The 9,311-nt window shown below is 48.1% G+C and overlaps 1 protein-coding gene across 6 annotated transcripts in view; it reads left to right on the top strand.

The window, feature by feature from the left end:
• The window catches only part of Fn3k (fructosamine 3 kinase), a 16,451-nt gene that overhangs the window by 2,740 nt on the left and 4,400 nt on the right, over positions 1–9,311 (top strand). For 2 of the 6 annotated variants that reach the window (XM_013506011.1, XM_013506008.1), the window contains exons 2-4: positions 2,551–2,702; positions 4,005–4,096; positions 4,558–4,640. In XM_013506011.1, coding sequence (XP_013361465.1) covers positions 2,560–2,702; positions 4,005–4,096; positions 4,558–4,640 — 318 coding nt within the window. In that variant the 5' untranslated portion in view covers positions 2,551–2,559. Of the gene's footprint in view, positions 1–285; positions 416–2,550; positions 2,703–4,004; positions 4,097–4,557; positions 4,641–9,311 lie in introns of those variants that run through there. The other 4 variants (XM_013506010.1, XM_013506007.1, XM_013506009.1 and 1 more) reach the window with 3 other exon arrangements.

Here is a 9,311-nt window from a genome sequence, read left to right as displayed (position 1 = left end):
GGAGGGCGGGGGGCTCAGACTTTTATCTTCCTGCCTCAGACTCCCCGAGTGCTGGGGTTGCAGCGTGCACTCCCACGCTAGTGGGCTGTTTTAATGTTTGCGCGTGGGTGGAGGCGAGGCCCTGGGCTGCTTTGGCCCTTTGCTGGGGTCAGCACCAGGCTGCAGTCCTCTGGAGGTGTCACCTTCAGCAGCAACCGGGAGACAGGAGTGCACCTCTGTCAGCTGACTCCTCACAGGTGCTTACTCCTCCCCCGGATTCCTGGGCCTGCTTTCCGAGTTCCTGTTTAAGGCTGTGTGGAAAGCATGGACGCAAATGAAGGAAGCCCGCCTTAGGTCAGAGAGCAAGCCAGCTGCTGACCCAGAATCTACGAGGGCAAGCCACGCCCAGCGACTGCAGTCAGAGGGCCTGGTCCAGGTTGGCAGTCCTCTGGCAGTGTTGGGGGGCGTTGCTGGCCTTGGGGGAGGAGAAAAGCCCAAAGTGGTAGCCCCCAGGGTCCTGGCAGCCCTGCCTTTGGGGATGGGTCATGGTGCAGTAGGGTTGGGCCCACCCTGACCTGAGATCCTGGCACTTCTGCCCAAGGAACTGCTGAGGCACCTGATTTCTGACTAGAATCCAGCAAAGTGATGAGTCCCAGGTGGCCGTTCCACCTAGAAACTCCCCGTGCCCACATACACTTGGTGCCTAGATATGGGAGCAGATGGCGGTCAAGGTCCTTGTGATGTAAGCAGTCTGAATCTTTTTTTGAAACAAGGTCTTGCTATGTAGCTCAGGCTGGCCTCAAACTCACAGCAGTCCTCCACCCCAGCCTCCTGAGTGCTGGGATTATAGGCCTGCACCAGCAGGCCTGGCAGCAGTCTGAATCTTTTTTTTTTTTTTTTTTTTGAAACAGGGTCTTATTATGCAGTTCAGGCTGGCCGTGAGCTCACTTTGTAGCCTAGGCTGGCCTGGAACTAGCAATGATCCTCCTGCCTCAGCCTCCTGAGTGCTGGGATTACAGGCATGCGCCACCACCCCTGGCCCAGCAGTCTGAATTTTGAGGGTTGTCTGCTCCCATAGTTTGGGGGTTCATTCTGAGAGCCTAACTGGAGCTCAGGGTTGCCCTCCCACCCCAAGGATGCTTGGCATTGCCTCACAACTCCAGATGCAGGTTGGCAGGTTGAGGATGATGTGTCTGGTTTTCCCCTTGGTTACTTTAAATTAATGAGTGGAATTCTTTTTCTGTGTGGTAATAGATGTTCTGGTCTCATCCACGAGGTTTAATTTGTTTTAAACTTGCAATTCTATGCATAGGAGTCTTCACAAACCACATTAGTAAATGAATATCTTTCACCAAACCATCATGTTCATAGGTGAGAGTTCACCTAATATAAAATTGGGATATTTGTGCCAATGTCCAGAAAAATAGTGTTCATGTTACTTACCATTTGGCGGGAAGTTCATTTGCTCAGTTTGGGTAGAAATCCTGATTAGCCAAAGTATAGCTCTTTTGGTATTAAAATAGCCCTAAGCTGTGGATGCCAGTGGCCGTCAGCTCATGGTGTTAGTGGCTCTCTGTCATTCACTCTCCTGACAGCCTGAGCTAGCCTCTGCCAGCAGGCCTTAGGAGCTCTTCCACAGCCAGAGATGGTGGCGCCTGGTGATTCTCTGCATCTCTGTTTTCTGGCTGCTGGGGGCCATTACTGTTAACAGCCTTGCTGTGGGCCACTTTTGGTGCCAGTGGTGTTTGGTGTTAACAATTCAACCTGCTCTACTTGAGATGGAAATCAGGAGTAGGTAAGAAGATGCCATGTGGAGGAGCCTTTATTAGGACTTCTGGAACTGACCTGAGCAGCGTATAGAGGTTGCTTATAGAGAAGAGAAAGACAGGCTTGGAGGATCAGGCTTTCTGTTTAGTTGTGGTAGGGGAAGGACTCTTCAGGGACCCAAATGAGGATGGACAGAGTTATCCAGAGACGCTGCAGGGTAGTGACATCTAGGATGGACCTGTGGCCAAACCCTGCTGCAGCCAAAGCAAATGCCTCCGGGAGCAGCTGTGCAGCCTCTAATGTACTGGGCGGGCTGTGAGATGTTAGGGGCAGCCTTGGAAGAAAGAAAAAATAAAAAATCCCCCTTGTGGAGTGTCAGGCCCTTCTCTTCTATCTCAGGAAGGCCCTGGATCCTAGTGGAAGCTTTGGAGGGATAAGGGTGTATTTCTCCTTTCCAGCTTTCTGGCCTGGCCTAGTAGACATCTCAGCCCAGCCTTCCCTAACCCTAACTTGTGCCCCATCACTTCTACCATGCCCTGTCTACCCAACTAGGGGTCAGTGGGGATGGTGGGCACCCCAGGGGTGGTTAGCTCCACCTAGTACCCTGTGGCCGCGGTATCACTTCCATAGCACAGGCTTCCTGTAGGGCACAGCATCCTTTCAGTACTTGAGGTTCCCAGGGCCTGTGATTCCCATGTGATGTCTTCTTTTAAGAACTGCAAATGCCTTGGCCTAGCTGGCAGGGTCCCCTGTTGGTGTGGGAGTTTGCAGAGCAGATCCACTCACAGGGTGTTTTGGACACAGGCCCGGCTGATGTTTGAGGGGGAGATGGCAAGCTTGGAGGCTCTGCGCAGCACAGGCCTGCTGCGTGTGCCTCGGCCCATAAAAGTGATTGATCTGCCGGGAGGCGGGGCCGCCTTCGTGATGGAGCATTTGAAGATGAAGAGTTTGAGCAGGTGAGTGTGAGGGAGTGAGGGGCACATGTGTGTACACACGTGGAGAGACGCACATCCACAGGAAGCATGTGCATGTCCCACATAGAGACACACAGATCTAGAGGGATGTGTGCAGGAAGGGGCACACACATGTGTATACACACACACACAGAGGGAGATAGTCTAGGGAAAGAGACAGAGGTAGAAAGGGACACGGAGACATGGAAAGCAGCCCTTGCTGAGCTGCCCATGTAATGGCCTGTTCCCAGAAGCCACACTTCCCTTTTCTTTTCTTTGTTTCTTTTTGTTTTAGGACTAGGGATTAAACCTACTGCAGCGATGATGAACCTTTTAGAGACTGAGTGCCCCAACTGCAACCCAAACAACTTATTTATTGCAAAATGCCAGCACTGCAATGCTGATGCTCGACTGCTGGGGGGCAGTGCTGGGGTGACTTGGCTTGTGTGCTGATAGAGAGGGCTCTGCATGCCCACTCTGGCATGTGGGCCATAAGTTTACCACCATTGACCTTCACACTGAGCTACACTCTTAGTCCTTTTTTATTTCTATTTTGAGACAGGGTCTAAGGTGCCCATACTGAGCTTGAACTTGTGACCCTCCTGCCTTAGCCTCCTGAGTAGCTGGGATTATAGGTGTGTGCCCCCTGGGTTTTTTTGTACCAGGAATCTAACTCAGGACCTTGCACTTGCCAGAGAGGCAGTTGTGCCGCTGAGCTAAATCCCCAGGTCCCAGACCATTCTTAAAAGGTTGCTGCTTTGGTTTGGCTGTTGTGAAGCTGCACAGAATGAGTGTGTCTGCATCCACCCTTTGCTTTGTGCTTTACCAGGCAGTAAATGCCAGCTCAGTTTGGGCTGAATGAAGCTGATCTCTTAACTGTTTGGAGTCTTGGGTTTCTAAACCTTAAAGTCATACATAGTTATATAAAATGCAGGAAGTATGAACATGTGTAAAGAAAACAACCAGCTCCTGCAGTTCATCCGCAAAGAGTAGTCCCTGAAATGTTGTCTTGTTTCCTGCTCACAGTTTGCATTTGTCTGCAGTGTGGGGAGCTGCTTTTCCCTCCACTCTTCCCTGCCAGGCTCTGGGCCCAGTGCCTGGTGCCTACCAAACTCTCTGCAGAAGACCTCCTCCTGGCTCCTTGCCTGACTTCACCACCTTGTTCTTTGGAAAGGGTCCTGGTCCGGGCATTCATTTTCTACTTTTCAAAGAATGGAGAATAGCTTTGAAGGTCTTTAAAATGGAACACCTAGGTGCTGATGATTTGTTTGTAGCTTTAATTGGCTGCATTTCTTCTATCCTCAGCCAGGCATCAAAGCTCGGGGAGCAGATGGCTGATTTGCACCTTTACAACCAGAAGCTCAGAGAGAAGCAGAAGGAGGAGGAGAACACTGTGGGTGCGTTCAGATTGTCCTGTCCCCAGCCCTGACCCTGTGGCTCCCCTGACCTGAGCCCTCACACTTCTTGGTAGCATTTCAACCCTAGGTTGAGTTTCACACCATATCCCTCTACACCATATTATGGAAATGAGATTTTTAAGTAAGAGTTCTTTTTGTTTGTTTGTTTTCTGGTACCGGGAATCAAACTCATGACCTTGCACCACTGAGCTAAATCCCCAGGCCCCATTAAGTAAGAGTTTGGATAGATCTGATGAGCCAGTGGGATTGGAAGCTTCACACCCTGCCCTGTGGGCTACCTGCTCTAGGCAGTGTCTGGGCAGGCCCGTATTCCCGCTCATCACAACCATGGGTAGCTCAGGAGGCTGTGTTCTTGAGCTGCCTGGACCCACACTGGTGCTCTGTGAAGTCTGGCATTCCAGAGGACGTGAGCAGTGCTCAGGGCAACACCTCTTTGACAGGCTGCCGAGCGGAGGGTGTTGTACCCCAGTATGTGACTAAGTTCGGCTTCCACACCGTGACGTGCTGCGGCTTCATCCAGCAGGTACGTGCCTGGGTGAGGACATCCCTGCTTAGCTGGTAACTGGTTCTTGATACCCTGTGCTGGCCACTGGACCCACAGTGGGACAGACTGCTGGGCCCCAGGAGCAGGAAGCTTGGCCACTGTATTTTTGAATGCAGATGTGAAAGTGACATCGGGCAGGAGGCGGGGTGTTAGGGGAATGTCTGCTGACCTGAGTTTGGAGGCAGTGGGGAGAGGGGAAGCTGGGAACAGCCTTGTGTACTGGGAGTGACATGGTGGGCAGGGATGGTATTCCTGGCAGGGAGCCCCTGGTGCAGTGCAAAGGTTGTGCTGTGACCTTTGGTATCTGGCTTCTTTCACTTAGTGCATTGTTTTCAAGGTTCATCCTTGTTGCATGTGTCAGAGCTTTGTTTGTTATGACTGACTGACGTTCCATTGTGTGGATGGACCATACTTTTTTTCATCCATTCTTTTTTGTTTTTTTTTTTTTTTTTTTGGTCTGGATAACACTGGGGCCTCTGGAATCACCATCTTTGAAGTCTATGAAGGGGGCTGGGGATTTAGCTCAGCGGCATAGCGCCTGCCTGGCAAGCGCAAGGTTGTGAGTTCAATTCCTGGTACCAGAAAAAAAAACCAAACCAAAAAAATAAAAATAAATGAAGTCTATGAAGATCTAAAGAAGACATCTCCCTGGACTGCCCACCTGCCCGAAGCATGTTCCATTATTTGATCATATTTTGCTTTATTAGGGACAGAGTGCCTATCCTATAAGAGCCAGTCCTGTTTAAACCATGTATGGTGGCACATGTCTGGAATTACATGCCAGCACACAGGAGGCTGAGGCAGGAGGACCACAATGACTGAGGCTAGCCTGGGCTATATAGTGAGTTTGAGGACAGCCTGAACTACATAGTGAGACCCTGTCTCAAAAAAAAATTGAGAACTGAAATATTCTGTAGAAGCCCAGTGTGTGGAGCAGACGAGAGCTGGGCTGGTCTGTTAGGAGGGCAGGTGGTCTAAACTCTCCATCAGACCCCAGGATCTGAGCACCAGCTCAGATTAGCAGCAGCATGGCCAGGAGGAGCCCAGGACCTGGGTATACCTGTCCACCTTCTTTGAGCCACAAGATTGTCTTGAACATCCCAGGTTCTGGGCTTGCTGTTGCCTGGGAACTCTGAGGAGTCCTTGGGGGCACTGCAGCCATCGGTGGCCAGGCTGAAGCATGGCTTCTTAGAGCACTGAGCCCTGTGGGGACTGCCAACCCGATCGGCTGTGGCAACTGACACATTTTATGACCTACTGATACAAGACACCATTCCAAGCATTTTGCGTGGCTCAGCTCACCAAAGCCACAGCTAGCAGATGTCGTGCATCTGCTTTACAGTGGAGGGAACTGAGGTCCAGGGCCCACGGATACCCCTGACCATTCAGCTGGACAGTGGAGGACCAGATTGGGACAATGGTCCACCTCACAGCATGGGCCATTGCCCTTGCACAACCCTGTACCTCTATTAGGGTGAGGTCCTGGTGGAAGCTGCCCAGGGAAGCTAAGAGGGTGGCTGAACTTTTTTGTGGTGAGGGGACTATGGGCCCTCTGTGGAGCTGGAGGGACTGGGCTTGCTGGTGCAGACTTTCTGCTTCTAGCACAGAAGCTGTGTCTTTTGGGACCTGTTCGCTTTAGCAAGAGGACAGAGCTTGGGCACTGGGAGCCCAGGCAGACAAATGGGGAATGAGGGGTTGTCATAGGGGAAGATTCAGTTTGAGGGTTTCACTGTCACGCTGTGGTGAGGAGCATCTCATCCTGCTCTTGAGGTACATACAGCACTGTGGGGTGAGTCCAGGGCCAAGTGACCACCATGCCTAGCCCATGGGGCTTCCACAGGAGGAGCCCTGACAAGGTCTGCCAGATTGCCTACTAGGGGCTGAGCGCTCTCCAAAATTCCCTTCTGGGGGTTCCTTGAGTGACCCCAAATAACATCAGCTTATGTTCTCCATGGAGGTGTAGTTGGCACAAACCTCACCTATTTAAAGTATACAGTTTGGTACACGTGCACCCATGAGCCACTTAGCCACAGTTGTGATAATGAGAGCACTGATCCCTGCTTCACCCACTGGTGACCTCCGTCTCCCTCCCCTCCCTGCTCCCAGGCAGCTGCTGATCTGTTGTCGCTGCAGCTTTTGTTTTATAGAATTCAGTACAAGGGTAGACAGTGTGTGCTCTCTTTGTCTGTCTCCCTTCACTTAGCATAAATATTCTGAAACTCATGCATGTTGAAAAGCCCATGTCTATGATACACACATGGATTTCCATTTTCACATGAACTCTATATGTCAATTTCTTTAAACAGGGGAAGGGTAGAATTTATTGGGATTGCAGTGAATCTATGCATTAATTCGGGAGCATCATCATATTAGTAGTATAGAGACTTCTTTTTTTTTTTTTTTTGTCTTTTTTGAGACAGGGTCTTGCTATGCAGTTCAAGCTGGCCTTGAGCTCACTTTGTAGCCAAGGCTGGCCTTCAACTTGCAATGATCCTCCTGCCTCAGCCTCCTGAGAGCTGGGATTACAGGCGTGCGCCACCACATCTGGCTGGAGACTTCTTATATGTGAACATGTTACATCCCTCCATTTACTTAGGTTTTCTCTCAGCAATCTTTCAGGTTTTTTTTCTCTTTGGTCTCAGTTGCTAAGTTGCCCAGGCTGGCTTGAACTTTTGATCCTTCTGCCACAGTTTTTGTGACATGTCTTTTCACATCTTTTGCCACATTTATCCCTAAATATTTCATATTTTGTGATGCCATGGAAATGACTTTTTAAAAAATTGAATTATTTGCCTATAATCCTAGCACTTGGGAGACTGAGGCAGGAGGATTGTTGCAAGTTCGAGGCCAGCCTGGGCTACAAAGTGAGTCTAAGGCCAACCTGAACTGCATAGTGAAACCCTATCTCAAAAAAAAAAAAAAAAAAAATCAGGGCTTTTTTTGAGAGAGGCGGCTAGTCTATAGAAATGCAATATTTAAAAGTTGATTTTTGTATACGTACCGTGTATCCTGCAACCTTGTTAAATTTACTTAGTTCTGGTGGCTTTTTTTAGACTCATACTTGTGTGTCCGTGTGTACATGCATACAAGTGGTGTTGAGAATTGAACGCAGGGCCTCATGTATACTAGGCATGTGCTTCCCAGCCCAGCTTTTTGTAAAAAAGATTTTGTCAGATTTTCCACACACATTATGACATTTACTGTTAAAGACAGCTTTATTTCTTTTTTTCCCAATTTGTATGGCTTTAATTAATTTCCCTTGAACCTCTGGCACATGTTCCATAGAAGTAGTAAAAGTGGACATCTTTTTTTTTTTCTGATCCTATGGGAAAAGGACTCATTCTTCTACCACTGAATATGAGTTTAGCAGAAGGTTTTTCTGAGGTGTTCTTCATTAGATTGGATAGCTTCCTTTCTATTCCTAGTTTTCTGGGAGTTCTTGTCAAGAATGCTTGATTTTTGTTAAATGCTTTTCCTTCATTTTTTGTGGTGATCACATGATTTTTCTTTTTTAGTTTAATGTGGGTGAATTACATCATTTAAAAATATTTTTCCTGGTTTTGCTAAACTGCTTAGAATATTTGTGTTTATGCTTAGAGATATTCATCTATAGTTTTCTTACAGTAACTTTGGTTGTGGTATAAGACTAATGCTGGCCTTAAGAATGAGTTGAGATGTATTCTGCATCACTTTTTTGGAAGTTTACCCAAAATTGGTATTGTTTTTTTCCTTAAATACTTGTTAAGAGTTCAAAATAAAGCCATCTATTGTAGGACTCAGTGGTCTGTCAGCATACCCTGGGAGAAAACGGCCAGGGGGTTTAGAAAATAAAGATAAGAGGCAAGAGCTGCGGTCAAGTGGAGCGGCCTCTCACCTGATGGTCAAGAGGACTGAACTATAATAGTAGGGGCATTTATTTATACCCTTGGAAAGTTAGTATCATGAGAGGCAGTGTTACCTAGTGACTAATGATTGAAATTGTCCAGGCAGGATGTTTTTCCAAGACTGAGGTAGCTTGACCGCTGAGGCACTCTGGCTCTGTCCTGCCCCCACACATATGGCCAATTTCCAGGTCCAGCAGCTCCCGACAGTCTTATGTCTGGAATTTTCTTTATGGGCAGATTTTAAACTACAAATCCAATTTCTTTAGTAGATGTAAGGCTACTATGGTTGTTATTATTATTATATTATTATTTGGGAGTATAGGGGATTGAATCCAGCACCTTCACACTGAGCCACCACCCCAATAGTTTTTTAAATTTTGAGATACTGTCTCTATACATTGCTAAGCTGCACTGGCTGGACTCAGACTTTTAGTCCTCCTGTCTCAGTCTCCCAGAGTGCTGGGATTATGGGGTGTATCACCATATCCAGCTGCATTTTTTTTTTTTTTTTGTCTTTTGAGGCAGGGTCTTGTTATGCAGTTCAAGATGGCCTTGAGTTCACTTCGTAGCTCAGGCTGGTTTCGAACTGGAGATGATCCTCCCATCTCAGCCTCCCAAATGCTGGGATTACAGGCGTGCGCCACCACGCCTGGCTGCATTATCTATTCTTGACAAAGCTTTGGTGTCTTTCTAGGAATTTGTCCATTTGATCTAAATTGTTAAATCTCTGAGGTTTAAAAATATTTTTAAAAAATATTTAAATTTT

The sequence above is a fragment of the Chinchilla lanigera genome, unplaced genomic scaffold (assembly GCF_000276665.1).
Source record: "Chinchilla lanigera isolate Chin_1 unplaced genomic scaffold, ChiLan1.0 scaffold00105, whole genome shotgun sequence".
Classification (NCBI taxonomy): Eukaryota; Metazoa; Chordata; class Mammalia; order Rodentia; family Chinchillidae; genus Chinchilla; species Chinchilla lanigera.
This window is presented reverse-complemented; position numbering and strand designations above follow the sequence as displayed.